Source organism: Paraphaeosphaeria sporulosa, assembly GCF_001642045.1.
Source record: "Paraphaeosphaeria sporulosa strain AP3s5-JAC2a unplaced genomic scaffold CC84scaffold_7, whole genome shotgun sequence".
NCBI classification, from domain to species: domain Eukaryota; kingdom Fungi; phylum Ascomycota; class Dothideomycetes; order Pleosporales; family Didymosphaeriaceae; genus Paraphaeosphaeria; species Paraphaeosphaeria sporulosa.
In genome coordinates this window covers 1,132,061-1,155,387 of record NW_017253366.1, presented here as the reverse complement: position 1 = coordinate 1,155,387, position 23,327 = coordinate 1,132,061, and the positions used below count along the sequence as shown (strand labels likewise).

The window sequence follows — 23,327 nt, the reverse complement described above, 5'->3', positions numbered from 1 at the left end:
TTATTGAAATGCTAGGGACAAGAGACAAATATAACGAGAGAGAAATAGAAGAAACGAACGAATAAAAACCTAACATAGGGATGTACAGCAGCAAGACTCAAAGTCATTCCGAAAACCAGCTCTAGTCTTTGCGAAGTGCCTTGTATGCCCCGTGAAACCCGAAGGCCATCGGGCCCCTCATCTCCGCTCTGCCTAGCTCTATCAGGTCTTTTGCTCGCAGCACCAACAAATAGCTCCTTTCTTCCACTCCATCGAGCACTACACTCAGCAAGACACCATCATCCTCTTCTATTCCTTCTGGATCGGCCACAAAGATTGGTTCACCAGGTGTGTGCGCCTCTGTATCCCAGAAGATCGCCGTTTGCGTCACGTTGTCAAATTTGACGATACCGTCCACGAAGGTCGACTTCAGGCGGTCAGCTGTACCGTACGTGTACCGGTGCTTTCGCGTGGCGTAAGATGGATTGATAGTTGGTAGTTCCTGCGCGACCATGGGGTCGGACTTGAAGAGGACGTCAGCAGGACGAGGCTTCGAGGATATGTTGCCTGATTCGACAACTGGGAGACGGAACTGTGCGTGGCGAGCTAGGCACGAGCGACGCTTCTGACCAGCGTAGGCTTTGGAGGATTCGTGCGTACTCATAAGATTGTCGTAGTAAAACCGGTGTACAACGTCGAGATTCTCGTATAAAGACAGCTCACAGATTATGTCTGTTTTCTTGGCGTCATTGGCTGACGGTTGCTCCCACGCGTTTATGGTGTGGAAACAGAAGAATGGGTCCGATTCATAGATCGCGACAAGACCCCGTCCTGCACGGTCGACGACGTACCATTTTGCTTTTGAGGACTTATCGAACGGTGCGATGGCATCGAGAATGTTTTTGTGGTATAGAATTGATAGCCCGCTCCAGCTGATGTGGCTATTCCAAATACAGAGTACAACATAGTGCTCCGTAAGGAAGAACGAGTGCACGTAGGCCGGTTTCGCCGTGAATGTAGCAAGGACCTCAGTTTTCCCAGTCGAGGACGAAGTGCGAAAGACACGATATGTGGCTTTGCGACCCAAGTCTAGATTGTAATTGAAGAAATCGCCTGTGGCTGGATCAGTTTCCGCGTGTGCTGCCGAGAGTTGGCCAGTCAAGCTGGGATGGAGAATGCTTTGGCGACAGACACCCTTCGGTTCTAAGGTTTCGGGGTCGATCTTGTTCATAATCGATGCATCTGTTTTGAGATGCAGTGTCTCGATCACGTTGGAGTGTCCATTGATGGCCATTGTTGGCTGGGTACCCTTCTGCCTGCTTGGCACGTTGATCGAGATCGTGACCCCGACATTTTGAGGGCTTGTCGCTGGTTTGAACATGCTCATGACTTTGTGGAAGAAGCCCTCACAGAGATCACGCTTCTTTCCAAATGTGACCCCATCTAGTTTGCCAGTCTTACGCACAACTTCTAACAATTCGTCGACTGTGCGTCGAGAGTTGTAACACACCATTGGCGTATCGGAATTATCGGGAAATATGATTTCGAAGCGATGGACGCATGAGAAGCCGTCGAACCAATGGTTAGCTGCCCAGGTGTTGTTCTGGTTTGTCTGCGCTTTGAAACCTAGAGGCCCGGTTCTATAGAGGACGCCCGCAACGTAATGCGGAATCTTTCCCTTAACAGTGAGCTCGACAGGATTGTGCTCCTCATAGTCCGTGTCAAACTGCAAAGGTCAGCATATGCATAGCTACAGCGAAAAGCCATGTTCAAATACCCCTGCATCATTCGGCCAGGACTCCATTGTAAAAATACTTGATTCTCTAACGCAAGACCCCTGAAAAGTGAGATCAAAGTGTCAGAATATCTGATATAGATTCTCTTAAGGTAGGCAGCTCTAGATAAGGCAAGTGTTGTCTATGAAGACAGAGGAGTCGAATAGTGAATGAAATATCACTGAACATATACTATGCCGACACGTACGTAACCGTCCTCGAGCTGGCCGGTTACCCCGCGCTCCGCGACTCTCGCATCCCATATCACAGTTTGCAGGCGCTACGCAGCTGGAAAGAACAAGCACGATGGCCAAAAGAGGATGAAGGCGCGACGGCTTCATATCCCGATCCCTGCAGCATTTAGACGAATGCGAAGTGGTGGTCTAAGCGGCTTAGGCGGACCAATGGGCTTCTTTGCGAGCCATTGCAACCCCGCTTACGTCCTTGGGCTCTCGTACGAGCACGTGATGTTGCCGAGGTGCGTTGCGGCCGTAATCTTCGTTGTGCCGCAACAACCTCTGGCAAATCTGTAGTGTATAATTCGAGCCGGTAACATAGCGTCAAGGAAGTGGAAGTACATCGCTCGGTATGGAAGTACGTTACACTCTGCGATGCTAAAGGAGTTCATGCTCGACTGTGATAACTCAGTAGTAATTCGTTGTTTCAAAATGATGTTCTTCATTGCATCTCATATACTAAGTAACACATTACAGTCGTGGCGGCCTCACCGACAGTGACGGATCAACAGGCGCTCTTCAGTTCCCCGAAAAACCCCATTTACACGCCGACACCATGTCTCACATCTCATTTAAGAGTGCAAGCTATCTAAGCGCCGTTGCCGTTGTAGATGAAAACGTTCGGGCTGCCGCTCAGAGATCCAGTGACCTTGCCAGTCACAGCAAGAGCCTTGATACGGTTGGTAACGGCAGCCGGGCTGGCCAGGCCCTCAAGAGCCATGAGGTAGACTGCAAGTCCTGCAGTGTGAGGAGTAGCCATGCTCGTACCCGAAAGGCTGGCAGTCGCCGAGTTTCCGCCGATGTAGGAAGACAAGACGTTGACACCAGGGGCAAAGACGTCAACGCCGGCACCGTAGTTTGCGAAGGAGGCAACACGGAAGGAGGAGTCAGCCGCGGAGACAGTGATTGCGTTGGGGGCGTTGGCGGGCGACTGGCCCGAGACAGGGAGCGGGTTGCCATTCTGATCACCGTTGCCGGCGGCCACAACGGAGAGCACACCTTGCTGGTACGAGGCAGCGATGGCGTTGGTCCAGGCAGTGGAGGCACCGCCACCAAGAGACATGTTGATGACAGACTTGGAAGCACGATTCTTGCTGACGATGTCATTCACAGCCCAGTCAAAACCAGCCAGAATGGTTGATTGCGAACCAGTTGCGCCCTGGAACACCTTGACGGAGATGAGGTTCGTTTTCTTGGCTACACCGTAAGTAGAGCCACCAATGGTACCAGCGACATGAGTGCCGTGTCCAAGGGTATCGGTGTGCTGGCCACCAACAGCGTTGTAACCGAGCGAGGCACGACCACCGAATTCAGTGTGGGTTGTGATTATACCACTGTCAACAACGTAGGCATATGTGTCCTGGCCAGCGGTGCTGTCATACACGTAGCTGGTGGAGGAGCCTGTCTTGTGGGAGATCGCACCAAGACCCCAGGGAGCGCCGGTCTGCGTAGTAAGAGCGCGCTTGTCAAAAACCTGCTCTACCTTGAAGGGGAGGTAGACAAGCTGGTCGGGCTCAACTGCCGCGACCTGTAGGATTGTCAGTTAAGTATCCCTAATATAGCGAGGCGTGGCCGTGGAACAATGAAAAGTACACACATTTGGGTTGGCCTTGATCTCGGCAAGAGTGTTCTCGTCGAACTCGCCAGCGTATCCCTTGAAAGTCTTGATGTCGTATGTGTGTTCAACACCGGCTGTGTCACGCTTGGAAAAGCTGCGCTTGTGCACGTCGTTCACCCAGCTGACTTGGACCTGGACTTCGGCCTCTGGTTTCAAGGTGACGATGTATTTTCCTTCAATCAAATCGCTCTTCTTGGTCACGGGAGCAGCGAGCGCAGAAGGGAGCAGAGCTCCAACTAGGTTGTTGTCAGACTTGCACGATAGATACTAAATTCTTTGACTCACAAAGGAAAGCGAGACGGCCGACGTTGAGCATCTTAGAAAGAGAGACGGTGAACGACTGTAGAGATCCGTGGATACTCTTCTAGGGGTGTACCACACGACATCTTTATACATGGCTGATACCCAGAAGGTTGATGTCCGCCATCAGTTTATTACGCTGCCGAATGTCGCTCTCCGCCGTTGCCAATGCTGAGCTCATCTCGGAAGGGAAGGTATAGTAGTACCTATTGTCTTGAGCACGATGCTGCATCGGCCCTTTCTGCCCCGACTCATGTTAGGATAGGTTCTTGCGGAGTCTCCTCATTGGCCAATCTGGTGTTCTTCCATAGAAGTCTACTCCTATTAGCACTTTTGGACATTGAAACCTGAATGACATCTTCAAGCGCGCTTTGTGACTATTCATTAGCCGGGTCCTCCAATTCTTTGCACCAAGCCATCTCCTGCCGATTGTCGGTGAAGCGTGTATACTAAATATCTGGGCATGGCTAAAGGGGAAGGTCACTGATCGTATAGCTCATGCGGTCTTGACGGCGGTTATACGGCTACGGTGTTACAGAACCGTAGGCGGAAGATTAAGTCGTACCTGCCTCATCTGGTAACGGAACATGCGAGTGATTCAAGACGCCGGCACTTTCTCGCTTAAGAAGTCAATATAAGCATAAAACTAGACCCTGTAATACCCCGAGCACCGCAGCCATTTACACCTATAGATAAGTAGTGTTTGTGCCGCGGTGTTTGGGGTAGGCGGTGGTTTTGCCATTCGCGGAAAGGGCCGAGAACGGCGGGCTCGGCATCTAGCACGCGATCATTGTGTGCCGCGGCAGACGTGTGTAGGTGAAAGTTGTGTATACAGAAAACGGACCTGGGTGTAATTTTCCCGCGGTCCAGGAGCCTGGAATGGTACCTGCGCATGTCATTCCGGTGGTCTCGATGGACGCACTGCAGACTTGGCTTCGACAAAGAGATTGACAGGGGCACCGATTGGTCTGCCTTGGCAATGCCGATCCTAATCGGTTTTGTCGTCCCGCCGGTGTATAGTCAAAAGTGTATATCAAGCCCGATGACTGGCAAACGACGTGCGAGTTCGAACAAATAATGATAATAGTCGCAATTTCGAGCTAGAAGGCGCAATTTGATATTTGCCAGGGTTCGATTGTCCCTGGGCTGATGTTGTTTGCTGCTGACTCTTCACGTACATTAGCTATGGGTGAATGTTGCATAGGAATATCTACCCTATTTCAATGGAAGAAAGCACCGAAGTCATGCTTGAGAGCAGCAACGGAACGCATTGAGGCCCTATCATTCTTTGTCGTGCAACAGATGGACTCCGGTCGCAACACTTATGTAGGCAGAGCCTTCTATCGTAGAAGAGCGAAAGTGGAACTTTAGGATGTCTTTGATGGTAGCGGTGCGTGGCCCGGTGACATCTTCCTTGATAACATCGCACACGGCCCAAAGGTGACTTCCTCGAGGCAAGCCTAGCAGGTAATGCACTCGATGAAGAAAAGGCGAGTGTGTTCAACCGGAATGTCACCCAAAATAACTGGTATACGTCTTAACTGCGTATAGCACGCAGGCCGACACCGGTAGATCGACCTGACTGCTCGCGAAGGCACGTCTCAGTGTTTGCTCGCCGGCGAGCCACGCGTGCTAGAGTCGCACCACTCTAGCTGCCTTGCTAGAGTAGTCATCGCGGTTTTGTCCAAACATAGAACTCCGTCTTGACAAAGAGACGGAGTGGACTGGTGAAATGACCGCTGCCTCAAGAAGAAGCAGCATGGACTGGCGACATAGACTTTGCCTATCAGCCCTCTACCTGCCAGCCCCTCTGTTTCAACAAGAAAGCGGCGTGGACTGGAGACATAAAACTCTGCCGTCCAAGGCCACGACGCACCGTACGACTGAATGGTCAGCTCGGATCGATGCGTCGCAACCTACCGTCCTGGCACTGCTCGATCCGATTGCAAAGAGAATAGAATAATTTGCAGGCGGGAGATAGTCGAACCGAAAGACGAAGATGAGATGGAAGTGAATGCGAAGCACTGCACAAAAAGACAATCAGTAGCGTTCGAGAAACACCGGCAGGGCGAAGTGAGGGCGGCGGGAGGCGTGATTATATGGCAGTGCGTTATGAGCCAAGAGACTAGTCGTGTCACGTGATACATAATGCCCGCGCGAGCGAGGGGGCAAATGCGTGAAATGATGGTAAGTGTGAGGATGCGCCGCACTCCCTGCTATTCTGGAAAAGATTGTCACTCCATGCCGTGAAGGACTGCCCCCAAAACTTTTCCTATTTGCCAATGCAGCGGCGGCCGCATATGCGGGCTCTCGGTACATCCACGTACACCCCTGCAGATATGTACTGCTTCGCTCCAGTCTCGAGTGAACAAGTACGGTCGCATGTCTGGCCCGTTCATCAGCGCGTGGTCTCATGACAGACATTCCAGCAATTTCGTTCGGGTCGGTCCGCTAACGGCGCAAGAGGGCTACGTTGCTTTTGTTTCGAACGTGGCATTGAAGGCATGAACGCGCCGTGCTGAAGTATGGTACAGTATACAGCAAGCATGATACTGCATACGAGAGATCATACAGCCGCAACGTTGACCAACGTCGCACAGCGAGCGCACCGCGCCACTCGGATGCGCCCCTCCTCACTCAATCCCTCTTCCCGACCGACAATCCTCACAGATGTGATGCACCATGCGTTGTCTCCCACGCCCCTACGGTAGGACCCTTCCACTGCCCATGCGCCTCCCGTCACCTCTCACCACTCCCACCACTTCCTTCTTCCCCACAAGCCTACCCCACCCTCCAATTTCCACCAACAGTTCCGATCCCGTCGTACAACGACCCCCATGGCGGTAATCCCTGGCGCAACATGCTGCATGCAGGGCCAGCGCAGGCAATGTCGCCCCATATAAGCCCGACTGTGAACCCATCGAACCCGCTGTCCAGCTTCCGAACCCCTTTCCTTTAGTTTGTGTTGCCTCCGAGTTTGAACTCGAGGCGTTGCTCGCGTGTAATATTGATTGACTTAGGCCTCGCTTTTTCTGGGCGAAAGAAGCGAAGCGCGCTGCGTGTGTGAGCAGCATTGTTCATCATCTTGACCATTGCTGCGGGTCTGCATCGGGACATATAAGACCGCATTGGAAGGCGACACAATGGCAGCACCAACGCGGTTCGTCGCCCTGCCGCGCACACCATCGCCTAAGATCCGGATCCACCGCTCGCAGTCCTTCGACTCGCCCTCGTCCCGCATCTCCGTCACCCCCATCGACGACTCGCCCTATTCCAAGTCCACGAGCGCAATCTCGAAGCCGCTCCCAAGGTACGATGCCCTGGGCGCCACGGAACACGCCATAACAGCTCGCAAGCCAATTGTTCTACACACCAAGATGAGCGACGAGAGTATGCTGTCCAGCGCCTCGTCATCGGCTTCCAGCTCCCCGACCTCAGACAACGAGGCATTCGGTCTGTTCTCCGGGTCACCGACCGCGCCGTCCCCTGTGCCGGCCACAACGCACGCGCGCCCCCAGCGTAGGGCGCGCCCTGCCCACGTAAACACTAAGCCAGATATCATGCCTGCTCCGCCAGAGATCCTTTCTTCCTCGCTGGCACTGTCAATATACCAGGATCCGACCGTGCCGATGTATGACCCCTGGCTGGTACGCGTAGTGCTCGACATGTATGACATCCGTGGCTTTGACTGGATGATGATTGCGGAGCCCATTGAGAGGATCTGGGGCTTCAAGACGAGTAGTGCGGAGGTGCTGGGTATTCTGAGTAACAATGGAAGAGTCGGGAGAAGATGGTGGGACTGAGCAACATTGCACCTGGGCGATAAGGCGACGGGATGATTGCATTGCATATGGTGTTACTATCGATTGAGTACCGGGAAGACATCGGGCATGGTCTAGGATAGGTTACAAGCAAGACGGTACGGAGTTTTTGCCAGGACGGAACGGCAACGGGAACGTGCGTGAGTGGTGCTTAGTGCTTTATTTCCTTTGGCGTTTGGTGGGTTTGGGCTCGCATGTTGCGCTGATTTCCTTTCTTCTCGCATCTCGTTATCTTTGCTGCCTTCCTGTCCAATTTTTGTCTCCTGCATTTACTGGATATGACTAACGACCTCACGACTCAACGACGGGAAGGATGTGGATGACTGGTACATCATCACGAGTAACGATTAATGTTCATAGGAATTGGCACTGATGCACGTAGATACGATATAGTGAATTCCCATCATGACATTGAACATCTATGGTATTTCTCAGTGAACGTTCTCAGTTACACCACGACCGAGAACACAGTATCAGACTGAAACCCGTATAGGCACCACTGGTCAACTCCACGCGAAATTCCTTCATAGCCAGCCGGAACGTGAAGACTGTAGCACCAGAAGCCGAGGGCGCCTAAGCGGGCGGGTGGACGGGGAAACGGCAGTAACGATCACACTTTGAAGAATGCATAGTGTACCACCGAGCAGATGCTTGCATCAGTGTGGGTATCACGCAGGCCGTTGACATCGCAAGTCCCATAGCCTGAGCACCGCGATAGATTTGCCGCGCTAGACATGCAGCTCCTTGCATGCCTCACCACCTGTCAGGCGATGACTGGCTATGATGCACTCTGTGAGGGCAATGTGTAAGTGGTCATAGCTCCTACCATGCATGAGCAGAAGAGAGTGAAAATCAGCAAAAGCTGCAGGACGTCGTGGAACCAGTCGTGCGGGTTGGAACGGGCAGGGGTATATGTGGGAATGGGTGGGGTGACGAATGAGGAAGTACACTGATGCACGGGAGTCGACGAATAGATGGGAGGCAAAGACGACGATTGGAAAGAGAGTACATGACCCAGGGGACATTCAATTGTGCTTGTGAATTTTGCTCTGCAAGCTTCTTTAGGCGGGCCTTCTGTGCGCAATGCTCGTCGCCACAAGGGAAGCGCTTCCCGAGCGCGCGTGACTGGTGAATGCGACGGCCGCTGCATTAGGCCAATGTGCATAGTGCGCTAGAACTCACGCTCTGGGATGCTATGCGACTCTTGTGCGGAAATCGCGGCGGAGTTGGGCGAACGGCCTTGCTGATGCGGCGCAGTTGCAGAGCGCTGTCGGTAGCGCTGTGTTGAGACCTTAAATCCTTTGATGCCTTGGTCGTTGGTGCGGAGACGACCAAATCACTCCTATTGACATTGTAGTGACAGCTCGCTCAGACGTCGACGCCGACGGACTGATCCAGTACCTCCACCCTGCCGCGGCCCTTGGTGTGGGTCTCGATGAACTCGTTCAAGCTCTTGTAACTGCCTGGCTCGACAAGACCAACTGCCTCCCACTCGGCGCCCTCTGTCTCGTCGGTTTCCACCTTCTCGATGTAGCTCAATATCGTGTCCTTTACGCTCTTGAGGGCCTGCTGCTCTTCATCTGCTGCAGCCTTTCCTTTCTTTCCTTTCTCTGCAGGCTTCCCCGTCGACTTCACTGCTTGTTTGGTGACTGCGGTCGGGCAGACAATCCGCAGCCTCATTTGTATGCGTGTGACAGGGATAGGTTGGTGGGCCATGAGGCACTTGATAGCATGGTTGGCCTGCGACTTGGCATCTTTGGTAGCCACGACACCTCTCCACTTAGGCAGTGCCTTTTCTTTATCGTCTCCGTCTTCTGCCGATGCGCCGTTTGCCTTGTCGCCTTGCTGTTGTACAGAGGTCTGTTGGCTCAGCTGGTCGAGCGACTTCTCGATTAGACCGGTCGTGTAGACGCGCTTCGATTTCGGCTCGACGAGCTTTGAGGCGACAATGTTGATCACTTCATTCTTTATCCGTTCGAGCTCTGCGCTGCGCTCCTTCTCGCCGACCTGGTATTCTCCGTGTTCCAGGATGTCCTCCACAATCTCCTTGTTCTTCATGCCCGGCCATGCCTTCTCAAGATCGGCCTTGGAGGCCTTTTCACCCTTGTTGACGTTGATGAAAACACCCTCGAGCTGTATGACGTTGTCGATGTCGGTCTCGATCTTGTTCTTCCAGTCCTGGATCTTGTTCTTGTAGCATGCGACCTCGAAGCGTTTTTTGCCTGTATTTCGTCAGTCCCATGTACTGCGGGGTGCAGTGGCGGGGCAGCCATACCTTTTTTCATGCGCACCAAAGCAAGGTTGGTGAGCTTGATCTGATTCGAAGGGGTTTTTATCCCGACAGGCATGGTGAGTTTAGTATCTTGTGAGGTCCGACGTGGTGTTGGGCTGCGGGGAGTGGTGAAGTGGTATAAAAGTTGCCCGCAAGCTTGCTTGCTCACAATGATTCAGCCGGCCAGTGACGAACCATGGCAGGGCTGACAGCGCCAAGTCCCGCTAGTCCTCCTTCAGCCGATGCAGGTACGACTGGCAAGCACAGCCCACGGGGACATGGCAATGCAGCCTTGGTTAACGGGAATGCGATCCGCTGCAGGCACCAGAATACTGGCAACTGGAATGCACCGCCATTTGCAGCGTGAATGAGGTTGCCTCGGTCACTCGGTGCGCTGGCCCCTCCGCGCCAGTCAGTGCTCGAAACGCGGAGGGCCTCGTGATGAGCTAGCCGCCCAGGCCATGGAGCTCCAGCCACCTGATAAGCTGCCGTATGCGTCATCCGTTGCCTGGAGACGGCGCCTCACCTCCGCAGATACGCCCGCATCGCCCCCGGAGCTCCCTCCTCCATCCCATCTCTCTTCAGCCCAGCGCTGTTCATTGATTCCGTCGATCCCTCTCTGTGTCCGTTTTTGAGCTTCTCTCTACCCCAACCCCTCACACACAAGCGCCAGAGCTCGGGAAGCTCTCGCATTCGTTGACCACCATGAAGGTCGCCGCCTCTGCGCTCCTCGCTGGAGCTGCCTCGGCCGCTGTCGCGCCGCAGCAGCAGGTTTTCAAGCTTCCTGAACAGCTGAAGCACCTCAACACAGAGTCATGGATGAAGCCTCTCCAGAACCTGGAGGAGTCGCTCAAATCGCTCACTGGCGAGGCCCGCCGCGTGTGGGATGAGGTAGCACTCATGTTCCCCGAGCAGTTCAACCAGGCCTCCTTCCTCTCCATGCCGAAGCCACACACGCGCCGAGAGGACAGCGAGTGGGACCACATCGTCAAAGGCGCTGATATCCAGAGCGTGTGGGTCGAGAACGCTCAGGGCGACAAGGAGCGTGAGATCGACGGCAAGCTCGAGAACTTCGACCTGCGCGTTAAGAAGGTCGACCCGAGCGTCCTGGGCGTCGACAAGGTCAAGCAATACAGCGGCTATCTTGACGACAATGAGGAGGACAAGCATCTCTTCTACTGTGAGTACCTGCATGGCCCAGCCAGATCGCATATGCTAACAACACGCAGGGTTCTTCGAGTCCCGCAACGACCCAGAGAACGACCCCGTAGTACTATGGCTCAACGGTGGCCCTGGTTGCTCTTCGCTCATGGGTCTCTTCATGGAGCTCGGCCCCTCGTCTGTCCAGAAGGACGGCAAGGTTAAGTTCAACGACTTCTCGTGGAACGCAAACGCCTCGGTCATCTTCATTGACCAGCCCGTCAACGTCGGCTACTCATACAGCAGCGGCTCCGTCAGCAACACGGTTGCCGCTGGCAAGGACATCTACGCTCTGCTCACGCTCTTCTTCAAGCAGTTCCCCGAGTATTCCCACCAGAGCTTCCACATTTCGGGTGAATCCTACGCTGGCCACTATATTCCCGTTTTTGCTTCTGAGATTCTTTCACACAAGAAGCGCAACATCAATCTGCAGTCCATCCTCATCGGTAACGGTCTCACTGATGGTCTGACTCAGTACGAGTACTACCGTCCTATGGCCTGCGGTGAAGGTGGCTGGCCCGCTGTCCTCGATGAGAGCCAGTGCCAGTCTATGGACAATGCCTACCCCCGCTGCGCTAGCCTCATTGAGAACTGCTACAACTCCGAGTCTGTTTGGAGCTGTGTGCCCGCCTCAATCTATTGCAACAACGCTATGATTGGCCCGTACCAGCGCACTGGTCAGAACGTCTACGATGTCCGCCGTCCTTGCGGTGACAACGATCTCTGCTACGATGAGATTGATTGGATCAGCTCTTACCTCAACAAGAAGGAGGTCATGAAGGCCGTTGGTGCTGAGGTCAACTCCTACGACAGCTGCAACTTCAATATCAACCGCGACTTCCTCCTCCAGGGTGACTGGATGAAGCCTTACCACCGTCTCGTTCCCGGTATCCTTGAGCAGATCCCCGTGCTCATCTACGCTGGCGACGCCGACTACATTTGCAACTGGCTTGGCAACAAGGCCTGGACCGAAGCTCTTGAGTGGCCCGGCCAGAAGGACTACGTCAAGGCTGAGTTTAAGGACCTCAAGCTCGGAGGTGATGGCAAGAAGACTGGCCAGGTCAAGTCGAGCGGCAACTTCACCTTCATGAGGCTGCATGCTGGGGGCCACATGGTGCCATACGACCAGCCGGAGTCCTCGGCTGATATGCTGTCCAGGTGGTTGTCTGGTGAATTTTGGGCGTAAAGCGACTCAAATGACCCACCTGATGTACTTAGTGGCGGCGTGAGCAGATTGAATGACCGTATCTGGGTTTGATACTGATCGAGGCTATCTTCAGTTAGTATAGGATGCATTGGGGGCGTTAGGACATGCTGTTGCTTCAAATGTACAGTACCGAGATTGGACTCTTTGGTTACTATGGAAGCCCATAAGAATAAACAAATACAGCCATCAGACTGCTTTTTGATCGCAACATGAGAAGTCGACCAAACGACATTCCCTGGTTCGAGCTCCAAGCGTTCTATGATTGGGGTTAATATCGTCAATCATGAATACATTAGTCGTTCAGCGTGTGCGCAAATGGCCTTGCATGTGACTATGAGATATGAGAGTACTAAAAGAGGTCACGAAATTTAAGATACACCCAATCCGAGTCCGAGTCGCTCTCTGCTTTAGTTAACTTATCACTCGTTCCAGTATTCTCGCTCCCAGTATCTTTTTCATTGGTCCCATCTTCGACATCCACTTCAGACTCATTTTCCGTCCAACTCTGTCGTTCATTCTGGATCCTACAGCAACACCTCATGACACCAATAGCTCTTGGCTGTTGCTTGAGTTTTGCGAACAGATATCTCGCGCTTGGTCGACCATTACGACGCTTTTGCAGCATGGGCTCGCAGAAACGCTCGTAGAATCTACGGCTCTCAGTGTCCCATCCACCCTCAAGAGCACTCCTGAATTTATGTGTAACGCGGTGGTATTGCCTCATGAAGTGTGTATAGTCTTGGAACATCTCGTTGCGGAAAGCAGCAATCGTGCCGCTCCCGAGGACCACAAGAAGTTCCACAAAGACAAGGCCAAGGGCATAAACGTCCGTCTTCGAGCCATGAGACAAAGGCTCATTTTCGTCGCTGCGGAAGGACTCGGGAGCAGCGAAGAGTCGAGTTGCGATTGCTGGGCTTGTTGTGGAGGTTTCCTCGCCTGATTCTACCCGCCGGGACGAACTGAAGTCGGTAAAGTATACCCGGCCTCTCCGACATATGATGTTGCTCGGCTTGATATCGTCGTGGTGAACGTGTTGCGAGTGCATGTAGGCGAGCGCTGATAGAAGACACATGAACCACTGCTTGATCCAGCTCTTGTCAAACACCGCTGGCTCGAGTGTGTCAACAAGGGCCATGAACGTCTGCAAATCGTGTTCTCCAACGGGTTGCATGAGCAGATATACATTGAGATGTTTCGCGTTCTCTTTCTGCTGGTGGCAGCTCACAAATCGAACAATATGCGGGTGAGAGAGTCGTTTGAGGCTGAGAATCTCGCCTTTGATCTGGTTGATCTGTGCGACGGCCCTTTTCCCGCGAAAATCAGGGACAAAAAAGCGTTTTCGTGCCATTCTCTTGCCGCTCCTCTCGTCAACGACCTCTTCTACTTTGCCGCTTCTTCCTTCACCCAACTGCCTCACGACAGTGAAGTCCCTCAACCGATGCAGTCTCAACTCTACTTCTGTGAAGTCCTGCTCCTTTGCATTCCTTAAGAAGAATGGTTCATCTTGCTGCAAAGCCCGAGCAGATCTCTGTGGAGTAGATGTTTCCGGGGAGAGGCGTTCGCCATTCACATAAATTGAAAGGTCAACGTAGTTCGCCGGGCTCTTTTCTGTGTTGGGCGCCATCCTATAGCTGGGCTTGTTGGATCTGCTCGAAAGATTGTGAAGTATGAAGCAGGCTGAGTGCGGGCGATAAGAAGTCAAACCAGCGTGCGATGTTCTCAGCCTCGTCAGCGCATGCATTGCTGCGTCTTGGCGCTGGAAGTGGAAGACGCGTTACACAAGGCTGCATGTATATATCTAAGTCGGAGGAAAGTGCACGTGGGGGGTCTGAGTGAGAGAGTAGCAACCCTCATGGCTGTGTATGCATCTTATGTGTCAACGCTCCCAGTATTATGGCGCGGCATCAACCCATTCTCTCATCGATCTACCTCCTGGAAAAACCTAGAAGTACATCTGTCTCTGAGAACTCTCCCTCCGCGAGTCAATTAGCCGAACCTAGCTCTCGTTGCAAATAGTACGCCATAGTGTTTGGCCTCCAAATATCCAGAGCTAGACGTTACTATCATCCTCATCCAAGCATGACTAGAGGACCGCGGGCCATCAAGATGCGGTTTCCAATGAGAAGTGATTCCTTTCGATAGGCTGCTACCAGCATGCGGCGCTAAGGTGGGTGACTCCGAGAACAACATCTGGTGTGTGTTTTCCTTACGCTTGAGATTTCGAGGGAGAGGCTACATGATGATTTTAGGCTCGCTCGTACATCATCTGCTTGTCAAAGCTCACGGACGACGGTAAGCTGATCTCATGGCTGAAGTGCACGAGAGCGAAGGCATGCCTCTTGGGAGAGAATTGCGCTCCGCACTGTGTGGATGCTGGAGCACAAATGTTATAAAAGATTGTCGTGAGCATTCGGAAGAGGCCTGGCAACCCAAGTACAACTCCAGCAGGATACGGGTTCGTCTGGACAAAAATGCGGTCACCGTGTATGCTTCACATGATGAGAGATGCCCAGTTGTGTTTGAAGAACCAGGTAGATTGTGTGATTTTTGGTACAGGCTGTTTACCCTAACCGCTAGAATTCCTCATGCCATTTCATATCATCCGAAGCGCATGAAGTAGCGTGAAAGCCAATGAATGCCCTTTGTAACACCGTGAGTGCACCTCCCCACCCGAAGAAGCCTTGTTCCCGCACCACACAAAGCCCCAGCTGCCCAGCGAAAGCGAAAACATTTATCCCTTCTTCTTGGAGACACCGACAGTGCGACCGCGGCGACCAGTCGTCTTGGAGTGCTGACCACGCACACGGAGGCCCCAGTAGTGTCGGAGACCACGGTGAGCACGGATCTTCTTCAAGCGCTCAAGATCCTCACGGAGCTTGGAGTCGACACCGTTGGCGAGGATTTGGGAGTTCTTGCCGTCGACAATGTCGCGCTGCCTGTTGAGGAACCAGGTGGGGATCTTGTCTGTGGGTTGTCAATGCTTGCTCGCTTAGCACAAGTGGTGGTGGTACGTACACTGGAGGGGGTTCTGGAGGATGGTGACGATACGCTCAAGCTCTTCGGAGGTGAGGTCACCGGCACGCTTGCCGAGGTCGACATCGGCCTTCTTGCAGACCAAGTTGGAGTACCGGCGACCGACACCCTTGATCTTGGTCATGGCGTACATGACCTTCTGCTTTCCATCGACGTTCGTGTTCAACAAACGGATGATGTACTGGAAGCTGCGGCGGGTCAGCATCGTCCTCAAAAACCCATGCAAAGCTCAGGAAATCCAATAGCCTTAGAGGACCACAACGCCCGACGCAACTGCACGTATCCACAGCTCACACAATATGGCTTCAGACAGCAAGGCTCCCCGACAGCGTGACCACCGCATATCCTAACAAGGTAGGCATGCTGCAACAGATGTTCCCACTCTTCAAGCCGTCACAGCCCTCCGGCTAACCTTGCTGCTGTGCTTCCACCGTGCGCGCTGCGGACGAAGTCTAGTGTTGCTGGGTCGTGATGCGTTCTCGCGGAGATGGTTATGGACTTGCGAAGGCGCAGGGTTCGTGGTAAAGTTTTACATACTTCGACTTCTCTCCGGTGACGAGCGCTACGATAATGTCAGTCCATCTGTGCATCGAAGAGCGGATGCATGACGATGCGTCTGGCGCTCGCTTTCTGAGACCATGCGGCGACCGCAGGTGGCGAGCACTAAATCATCGTACAGCGCGAGAGAGCTCTGGTGAAGGGCGTACTCACACATGATGGCGGCTTGTCGGGGGGCTCGTCGATGGGTGTTGTCGTTTGCTTTAGCGAGTTCGAGGGAAAGAGGGCGATTTCGAAAGTTGTGTGTGCGCCGGTCGGCGCTAGTGGCTCGGCATCCTGGGAAGGCGCGCTAACCGAGTTCGCCCTTTTCTCGTCGCGAACTTGGACCTCCTCTCGCCTGCCAACGTGCGCTGTCTGATTGCAATCCATATGATCTCCTCATTCTTGCTCTGTGCCGGAGTATTGACCCTGTTCTGCTGTATTTTGCAACCCTATCCTGACCCATGCGACAAACCCCGTGATACATATCGCAGCGACGAGGCTATGCGCTTCATGTCCCCGAAAACAATGCATTGAGATTCTTCCCCGGGTGATCGTCCGCTGTCGCATGTCCATCGCTCATTTGCTTGTATGGCGCATGTCGCGCTCAACAATCGGACTTGGGGTGGCGCGGTTCGTGAGAGCACGACTGCGCCACACTGAGCACACCACGATGCAAAGTTGCCGGCCTCCTGATGTGGCGTTCGATGCCTTGTTTAAGGCACCTACTTTTGGGAGCAGGCCTCCGACAATGCACAACGATATCATCATTCCAATAAATGGCTCTTATCGCCCTGCACAACTCGTAGCCTTGTATGTATAATCAACTATTCTTTGCTCGCTAGCATTTCCATCCAAGAACATCTATATCTCGCTTCTCGTTTCAAGGTCTACCCCCAACTTTGCATCATATTAACTTCAGGATATCCAATGCATCCAGTTGCTTGAGCCATATTTCCGTCCTTACAACGGCCCAGGGCCAGCTTAACGGCGAAGAATCCAGGAACCTCAACAGGACGGGTTGTAGGCCGTCAAAGCCTTTTGCTGGGATCCTGTCAGCATGGACGTGCCTCCCGAGACCTTCCCGTTCTCATCGACTTCCACCCGGCACGATACTATGTCGACCATGAGCAGTGATAAGCAGCCCTCGCTTCCCTCGGGCAGATGGCCAATTACCATCCATGGTAACTGTGCTCGGTGTGGTCACCACCACAAGGCTGCTACGATTCAGATACACGTCGTTGAAGGCATCTGCGAAGCGAGCCACGTCATTTGCGACCACTGCGGTCAAAAATGGCTTACCATCGGTGGGCTTAACAGCACGCAGATATCTCTGCTCAGTACCGTTACAACGGAGTTAGATTACGGGGAAATCAACTTTCGCTACACTCTATTCAGCATGGTGCGATCGGCAGCCTCAATCGCCTTACCAACAGCCTTGGCCAACGTTCCTGAAGATCCTTCGCCGTTACCATCTCGCAGCTCTTCGGCACTATACGCTCGCAATTTTTCCGATGCGTCTGTGAATTCTGAACGAAGAAGTCTTCGGGACTATCGTACCAACGCTTTGCCCGATGATGATGTCGAAGCGAGACCGACGCAAGTGCTGGGTGACGGGCCTGTAGCAGAAATCTCTACGCCCGGCCCGCCAAAGAATGGCTCAACGGCGCTCAGGGTCATCAAACGCAAGCTCACAAAGGCTTTCGGCGTCTTAAAACAAGTTCACTACAAGGCGCTATACCACAAGTCGAGAAGATTTAAGCTAACGGCAGAACGCGATGGGAAGGAACCAAACACTGAAACGGGTATGCAAAGACAGATCACGTCACCTGACATAGTTGCGTCGGTGTCATCGGAGAATGAGAGACCGTCCAGGCATGTCGGAGATGATAATAGCGGAGCTGCAAAGATGACTGGGCAGATCATCGAGGACCTGAAATCCGTCGACAAGGAGACCATTCGCAATATGACGCCAAAGCAGCGTGATACATGGATTCGAGAGCGTATCACGGCCTATAAGCGATCAAGGTCGCGTTCTGCCCTCCAGCGTGACTGCAAGCGACGACACTCGACCTCTTCCATTGGCGATTACATTCTGCTACCACATCGTTCAGCCACCACACCAACCTTTCAGCGCTATTCTCTTGATCAAATGGGTAGTCAGTTTGACGCACTCCCTCCAGATGCCTTCTTCAATCATACCGGGCCACTGACAATCAGTGCGACCAGAATATCAGAGGCAGATACCGCCGTTGAGTACCAGGAGGATCCCTCAAGCCCGCGGTCCTCACAGCAAGCAGGTCGCTCCCGCTCGCCACGTCCAGCGTCTTTGTTCCGCACTCGATTGTCCTGGCAGCAATCCCGCCACGCTCGTACGCAACGTGATTCTTTGGACTCAGTACTTGCAAATACGATTCGTAACTCGCGCGGATTGGATCGACTCTCACTCGCTTCTGTCGCTCCTCAGGACATGTTGACCGGTGGTGACGCTCTGGAGTTATCCTCTTCCGCCAATCCTGTGGTGGAAGAGGTATCTACGGTCTCTCACCCATCCGAGAGCTAGACTCGAACGGTCGAGTGTGAACCAGGGTGTATTGGCCCTGCACTACTCGTTCGAACGTCGGTGTTTCAGTGTGCCTAAACCGTATGCCTGACATGCTCAGTGTTGAATTTGGCAATTCCTTTCATCTTTTGAAACCAGATCGCGTTTATGGAAGGTATCGACAGGAATGATTATAAGCGAAATTGGTCTGCAAACATTCGGAATACCCATCGAAGTCCACTCTTTTTTTTTTTTTTTTTTTTTTTTTTTTTTTTTATAGATAGGAATTATACGCGTAGATACCATCTTCATACATGCAAAAGCGGCTTTGTCATGCTTGTCTCACACACACGCTCAGGCACCCTGTCCAAGTCGTTCGCGATCGCACAGCTTCAAAGACTCATCGATCTTCTTTGGATACTGGTCCGCCTCTTCGACGATCGTGACAATGGTTGTGAGGGCTTAGCCACGGGCGACAGAGCACAGTGGCTGATAAAAAAGCTTGATTTCGTAGCTATGGAAGTACGGGATAGACTATTAGATAATAGATTTATAACAGAATTATACAGTGAGTTACTACGTATGAGGTGTGCTGAACCTCAATTTTTTGTGTCAGCCACTGTGGAGAGTTTCGTTACGTGAATATACCGTGTGGCACAATTGGATTATGTAATACAAATTCTCCGCCCAGGTAACCGATGCCTCATCTCGCCATTTTCTGGCGCAAGATTTCATTTTGAGTGAATTCTGGACCCAGTTTTCGGCCTCAACTGTCGCATGAGCCTGAGTATTGACCTTGCGTTATCAGGTGATAGTATCCGGTTACAGATTCATGGAGGCACTTCGTTCTAGGATAGTTAGAGAGTCCGACCTAACATAGTACATGTTGACAGGTCGCCTGGCCTGCTCACACCGCTGAAGGATGTAGGGTGCGCCATTGAACAGCCCAAAACCTGCTGATCTGGAGATTAGTATTTCACGACGCCGTTGCGCTGTAGCTACTCTGTGGCTGGCGGGCCTCATCTCGATGGAGCTCAAATGCTGCCGTCCCGAGTGGATAGTATACTTTTTACCCATTTTGATTGTCTGTGATAGGACCGGTAATCTCGGCCATGACTGCTGCAGGGTTTGCATGGTGTGCAAAGACCGTGCCTACCCGCTCCCGCTAGCGCTTGGCAGGCGACGTCATCGAGGACCCTCAGCCTGTGACACATGCACGCAGCGCACCATAAAACATGGTACCCTCACGGATCGCCCTGCTCATCGTACCGGTATAAAGGACGAAACGCGCTAGCGCTCAGGCTGTGACTCCCAATGACCAAGAGGACAGCGTATTCGGATTTGTTCTAGTCTGAGACCTGAAAAAAGTGCGTCGCGCAAGTGAGGTAAAAGAGGGGAAGGAGCACCACGTCGCACCTGCAGTTTGCAATCGCCATCACGCCATTGCCTTGACGCCTACGCCCAAGTCAACGTAGGCGACGCCATAAATTTCACCTCTACCCACGCACCCCCGAGCCTCGACAACCCACGGACGATCAAAGCACCCGCCGTCCACCACGATGACCACCGTCACTTCAGGCTTCGGTTTTGCCGCCAACGGCAACGGCAACGGAGGCACAGAGTTTCTCTCCATGCTTGCCCCGCCCAAGAATGACCTCACCGAGTACGATAATACCAAGCCACACTCTCGGCAGCCCGCCTCGATACCACAAGTCTTCCGCGATGCCATGTCGGTACGTGAAGAAGTCTATGGCGAGCAGGGTGTACCCCTGGAAGCTGAGTTCGACGAAGACGACGCACGAAGCTGGCACTGGGTGGTTTATGCATCCGTAGCTTCCACCGCAAGCACACCACCTAAGCACATGCGCGCCGAGGGCTCAACAACCAAAGAAGAGGACACCAGAAGGGCAAGTGCGTCGGCTTCGCGCCTACCCGTAGGTACTGTGCGGCTTATCCCCGCGCCGCATGGACCAAACAAATATCTTGAGAGCCCAGACAAGCATTCGGATGCAGACCCACCTGGAGGCACCACTGCATCCGAGAAGAAGCACCCCACCGAGCCGTACGTCAAGCTGGGCCGCCTAGCTGTTCTCGCGCCCTACCGTAAGCTCGGCCTCGCAAAGTTGCTCATAAACACGGCCATCGACTACGCCGCGAAGCATCCCGACACTATCTATCAGCCACCCTCACCCACGACTATGGAGCTTGCCAATTTGCGCGGCCAGGCAACTCACGACGCCGCCACATGGCAAGGCCTCGTTATGATTCACGCTCAAGCCAACCTCAAGAACTACTGGGAGAAACATTTCGGATTCAAAGAGGAACTTAGGAGTGAAAACGGCGAAGTGCAGATAGCAAAAGAGCCGCATTGGGTGGAGGAAGGCATCGAGCATGTAGGCATGTGGAAGAGGCTGAAGATTGACAACGGAAGGTTGTAATGCATCATCCCCGTTGCTCTGCATTGCATATCCTTCCTTGTTTTCTCTGCCTTTTCTCCCGATGAGGCGCACTTGATCGAAAGGTTTTAACTTGTCCGAAATCTAGGCCAATCTACATAGCCACTCCTCCACCTGCGCTGTGGCCCGGGTTTGGTTACGGATACCCTTGATCTCAACAGCGTACCCCAAACAGCGCTCTGGCGACTCCGACATTTCTTTTGTTCTCATGTTTCATCTTCAGCAACGACGAGAGATATCCCAATACCCCCTATATGGCAAGAAAACGTACTACGACACGACATTTCTTTCTTGTAACTCCGATTCCAGATTCTGGGCTTGCCGCAAGGCGGTCGCTTCCAGGCAGGAATGAGCAATGGTAAATTGGGAAGGAGTGATAGATTTGACGCATGGCCGTTTCCCATGCTACGGCCGCTATAGATCGCAATCAAAAGTCTCTATTTGCCTACACACGGAGTGCCTCGCAAATGTGTCCCGCATTTCACGATGCGAGTCAAAGGCGAGTCAACGTCCACGTAGGGCGACTGTCGGTCACAGCTTCCAGCATACAAGCAGTCACGTAATCGAGTCGCCGCGAAGATTAAGCCGCCGAACCAACGTTGCAATGGGATAGCTTTATGAAGATTTGCCCGTCGCATCGATATAGATAAGCATGCTTGAGGCCCCTCAGAAGCCACTATACCCACTACATCTCTACCGTCATACCTGAGTCTCAAACAAACCTAACCAATACAGCCATTCTCCCAAAAGTAACAATGCTGAGCTGGAATCCTGTGATAGATTGGAAAGAGGAGAAGTCCAGGCGTGACCGCATTGCGATGGAGCAAGCAGAGCAGGTGGAGGAAAGCAGAAGAGAATTGCAAACTCACAGAGAGGCACAATACCGGAAATAGCAACCAAACAGGCAACATGGGAAAGAACGACGCGAGAGAAAGGTAAGACAGTAGGAAGCGGAGGCGGAAAGAAGGTACGGAGAGGGCGGCAATGCTTCGATATGGGATGCGCACTAGAGGTCAGTCTTGAATACCTGCTCATGTGTTAGTAGACTTTCGCGTCACCTCGATAGAACTCAGGCTACATCGCGAGGGCTCGGCTGATGGGGAATTGCACGTTCGCATTTCGACATTGAGCTTTGTCCCAGCTCTTGCGATTCTCCGATCATCGGATGCTAAGGTGATAGGCACAGAACGCTATTACGTGGAGTCTGCGATTGAATCCAGGAATTGTTCCACGCAACAACAGGATCCTGAGTCACTCACCTCCTTGGAGCGTGGGGGAGGTAATTAGCCTTGACTATATCATGTAATCCCATGCTTCCCAGGCATCGAATTGTTCTGCATATACATGCTTTCAGGATGGTAGCACTGTATCGTGGCAATGTTGTGAGGCGCACGTGCGGTCCGATAAGGGTTTGCGGGGCCACGAGCTCCGCACATGGGAAGCAGAAAAGAACAAAGGCTTACTAAGGCACTCACATGTTGCTCAACGGCACCGATGTTACTCTACAGCTCGGTTTGCATTGCTAATCGTATCAGGAGATACGCGGTTGCTTTTGCCGGTAGATGAATGTACCATAGGTACGATCTTGCGATTTGATGGCTGGTGGCGATACGCGACTGTAATGTTCAAGGCAGGACGTTTGGGCTGCTTTGGGAAGCGAATTGGCTAGATTGATGAACACATGACTTATTTTTGGTAGCTTTAATCGTTGTACTGGTGCATACCCAGGTGGTTCTATACTTCTCACAAAAGATTGTCGGTGGCGAAAAATCTAGAGGGGCGACACGATGATCGACCATAGAAAAGAGGCCCTGGTACGTTGACTGAGAGATTCGGGCACACCGCGCCTACACGTACCGCGGGACGTACTCTTAGCTCAGGGGCTCGAATAGCTCGCGATATTGTTAAAGCAGGAATGTCCTCAATTGATGTACACCATCGACATCCCAATTAATCACAGCGCAGTTGCTACGGCAGTGTTGCTGACGGACCCAATGACCACTGCCGGAACACTTCCTCCGGTAGTCTGGACAAGCTTCTCACTGCGTCAATATTTTTTCTCTTGTAGTACATCTTAGCGGCCGTTAGTATTATGCAACCTTAATCAAGCTTCCTGAATCCAGCCCTCTCGAAGCAATCGGGTTTGCCGCGAAGGCTGGCTCAACGGTTTTGAGCTGGCCTTCTACGCCACGCGCATCACCGACAACTGGCTGACTGGAGCGGTTGGGCTCCGACTATGAAGATATCTCAGGGCCAGGTGTGGCGTAGAGACGCTGTGGAGCATCGCTACCTCTGTCGAGAGTCAAGACCTCGTACAAGATACCATCTTATTGGATTCTGTTGCTTCGAGC

The 23,327-nt window shown here is 52.8% G+C and overlaps 9 protein-coding genes across 9 annotated transcripts; 4 read left to right on the top strand and 5 right to left on the bottom strand.

Annotated features, from left to right (window-relative positions):
- Positions 1 to 93: 93 nt before the first annotated feature.
- CC84DRAFT_867470 (uncharacterized protein) lies at positions 94 to 1,928 on the bottom strand. The gene is made up of 2 exons (XM_018187718.1): positions 1,757 to 1,928; positions 94 to 1,705 (listed from the first exon to the last, which is right to left on the bottom strand). Exons 1-2 carry the CDS (start codon positions 1,781 to 1,783, stop codon positions 122 to 124), a joined length of 1,611 nt encoding a protein of 536 aa, XP_018034169.1. The 5' UTR covers positions 1,784 to 1,928; the 3' UTR covers positions 94 to 121.
- A 505-nt stretch (positions 1,929 to 2,433) lies between these two features.
- Positions 2,434 to 4,226, bottom strand: CC84DRAFT_867468 (subtilisin-like protein). The gene is made up of 3 exons (XM_018187717.1): positions 3,894 to 4,226; positions 3,588 to 3,844; positions 2,434 to 3,518 (listed from the first exon to the last, which is right to left on the bottom strand). The coding sequence occupies exons 1-3, from the start codon at positions 3,922 to 3,924 to the stop codon at positions 2,580 to 2,582; spliced, it is 1,227 nt and encodes a 408-aa protein (XP_018034168.1). The 5' UTR covers positions 3,925 to 4,226; the 3' UTR covers positions 2,434 to 2,579.
- Positions 4,227 to 6,855: 2,629 nt separating this feature from the next.
- CC84DRAFT_1165976 (uncharacterized protein) lies at positions 6,856 to 8,097 on the top strand. The gene has a single exon (XM_018178841.1). The coding sequence runs from the start codon at positions 7,052 to 7,054 to the stop codon at positions 7,709 to 7,711; it is 660 nt and encodes a 219-aa protein (XP_018034167.1). The 5' UTR covers positions 6,856 to 7,051; the 3' UTR covers positions 7,712 to 8,097.
- Positions 8,098 to 8,995: 898 nt separating this feature from the next.
- CC84DRAFT_867141 (shwachman-Bodian-diamond syndrome protein-like protein) lies at positions 8,996 to 10,457 on the bottom strand. Its single transcript, XM_018187715.1, has 2 exons — positions 10,005 to 10,457; positions 8,996 to 9,951 (listed from the first exon to the last, which is right to left on the bottom strand). The coding sequence occupies exons 1-2, from the start codon at positions 10,075 to 10,077 to the stop codon at positions 9,098 to 9,100; spliced, it is 927 nt and encodes a 308-aa protein (XP_018034166.1). The 5' UTR covers positions 10,078 to 10,457; the 3' UTR covers positions 8,996 to 9,097.
- Positions 10,458 to 10,604: 147 nt separating this feature from the next.
- Positions 10,605 to 12,732, top strand: CC84DRAFT_867442 (uncharacterized protein). Its single transcript, XM_018187716.1, has 2 exons — positions 10,605 to 11,181; positions 11,231 to 12,732. Exons 1-2 carry the CDS (start codon positions 10,707 to 10,709, stop codon positions 12,385 to 12,387), a joined length of 1,632 nt encoding a protein of 543 aa, XP_018034165.1. The 5' UTR covers positions 10,605 to 10,706; the 3' UTR covers positions 12,388 to 12,732.
- Positions 12,733 to 12,757: 25 nt separating this feature from the next.
- CC84DRAFT_1260877 (kinase-like protein) lies at positions 12,758 to 14,032 on the bottom strand (the record flags this gene model as incomplete). Its single annotated transcript, XM_018185021.1, has 1 exon — positions 12,758 to 14,032. The coding sequence occupies one exon, from the start codon at positions 14,030 to 14,032 to the stop codon at positions 12,758 to 12,760; it is 1,275 nt and encodes a 424-aa protein (XP_018034164.1).
- Positions 14,033 to 15,045: 1,013 nt separating this feature from the next.
- CC84DRAFT_1165973 (ribosomal protein S13) lies at positions 15,046 to 16,520 on the bottom strand. The gene is made up of 4 exons (XM_018178840.1): positions 16,153 to 16,520; positions 15,979 to 16,003; positions 15,424 to 15,629; positions 15,046 to 15,372 (listed from the first exon to the last, which is right to left on the bottom strand). The coding sequence occupies exons 1-4, from the start codon at positions 16,154 to 16,156 to the stop codon at positions 15,140 to 15,142; spliced, it is 468 nt and encodes a 155-aa protein (XP_018034163.1). The 5' UTR covers positions 16,157 to 16,520; the 3' UTR covers positions 15,046 to 15,139.
- Positions 16,521 to 16,743: 223 nt separating this feature from the next.
- CC84DRAFT_1165971 (uncharacterized protein) lies at positions 16,744 to 18,761 on the top strand. The gene has a single exon (XM_018178839.1). The coding sequence runs from the start codon at positions 17,039 to 17,041 to the stop codon at positions 18,539 to 18,541; it is 1,503 nt and encodes a 500-aa protein (XP_018034162.1). The 5' UTR covers positions 16,744 to 17,038; the 3' UTR covers positions 18,542 to 18,761.
- Positions 18,762 to 19,947: 1,186 nt separating this feature from the next.
- Positions 19,948 to 21,317, top strand: CC84DRAFT_866573 (uncharacterized protein). The gene has a single exon (XM_018187713.1). It carries the CDS (start codon positions 20,080 to 20,082, stop codon positions 20,956 to 20,958), a length of 879 nt encoding a protein of 292 aa, XP_018034161.1. The 5' UTR covers positions 19,948 to 20,079; the 3' UTR covers positions 20,959 to 21,317.
- The last annotated feature ends 2,010 nt before the right edge of the window (positions 21,318 to 23,327 follow it).

Coding starts and splice junctions, on each gene's coding strand:
- CC84DRAFT_867470 (XM_018187718.1), bottom strand. CDS start 1,783: ATGGAGTCCTGGCCGAATGATGCAGGG. Junction 1,706..1,756: donor CCTGGCCGAATGATGCAGGG/GTATTTGAACAT, acceptor TGACCTTTGCAG/TTTGACACGGACTATGAGGA.
- CC84DRAFT_867468 (XM_018187717.1), bottom strand. CDS start 3,924: ATGCTCAACGTCGGCCGTCTCGCTTTCCTTT. Junction 3,845..3,893: donor CGGCCGTCTCGCTTTCCTTT/GTGAGTCAAAGA, acceptor ACAACAACCTAG/TTGGAGCTCTGCTCCCTTCT. Junction 3,519..3,587: donor AGATCAAGGCCAACCCAAAT/GTGTGTACTTTT, acceptor ACAATCCTACAG/GTCGCGGCAGTTGAGCCCGA.
- CC84DRAFT_1165976 (XM_018178841.1), top strand. CDS start 7,052: ATGGCAGCACCAACGCGGTTCGTCGCCCTGCCGCGCACACCATCGCCT.
- CC84DRAFT_867141 (XM_018187715.1), bottom strand. CDS start 10,077: ATGCCTGTCGGGATAAAAACCCCTTCGAATCAGATCAAGCTCACCAAC. Junction 9,952..10,004: donor TTTGGTGCGCATGAAAAAAG/GTATGGCTGCCC, acceptor GACGAAATACAG/GCAAAAAACGCTTCGAGGTC.
- CC84DRAFT_867442 (XM_018187716.1), top strand. CDS start 10,707: ATGAAGGTCGCCGCCTCTGCGCTCCTCGCTGGAGCTGCCTCGGCCGCT. Junction 11,182..11,230: donor GGACAAGCATCTCTTCTACT/GTGAGTACCTGC, acceptor AACAACACGCAG/GGTTCTTCGAGTCCCGCAAC.
- CC84DRAFT_1165973 (XM_018178840.1), bottom strand. Junction 15,630..15,978: donor GTCACCGGAGAGAAGTCGAA/GTATGTAAAACT, acceptor GACCCGCCGCAG/CTTCCAGTACATCATCCGTT. Junction 15,373..15,423: donor CCTCCAGAACCCCCTCCAGT/GTACGTACCACC, acceptor GACAACCCACAG/ACAAGATCCCCACCTGGTTC.
- CC84DRAFT_1165971 (XM_018178839.1), top strand. CDS start 17,039: ATGGACGTGCCTCCCGAGACCTTCCCGTTCTCATCGACTTCCACCCGG.
- CC84DRAFT_866573 (XM_018187713.1), top strand. CDS start 20,080: ATGACCACCGTCACTTCAGGCTTCGGTTTTGCCGCCAACGGCAACGGC.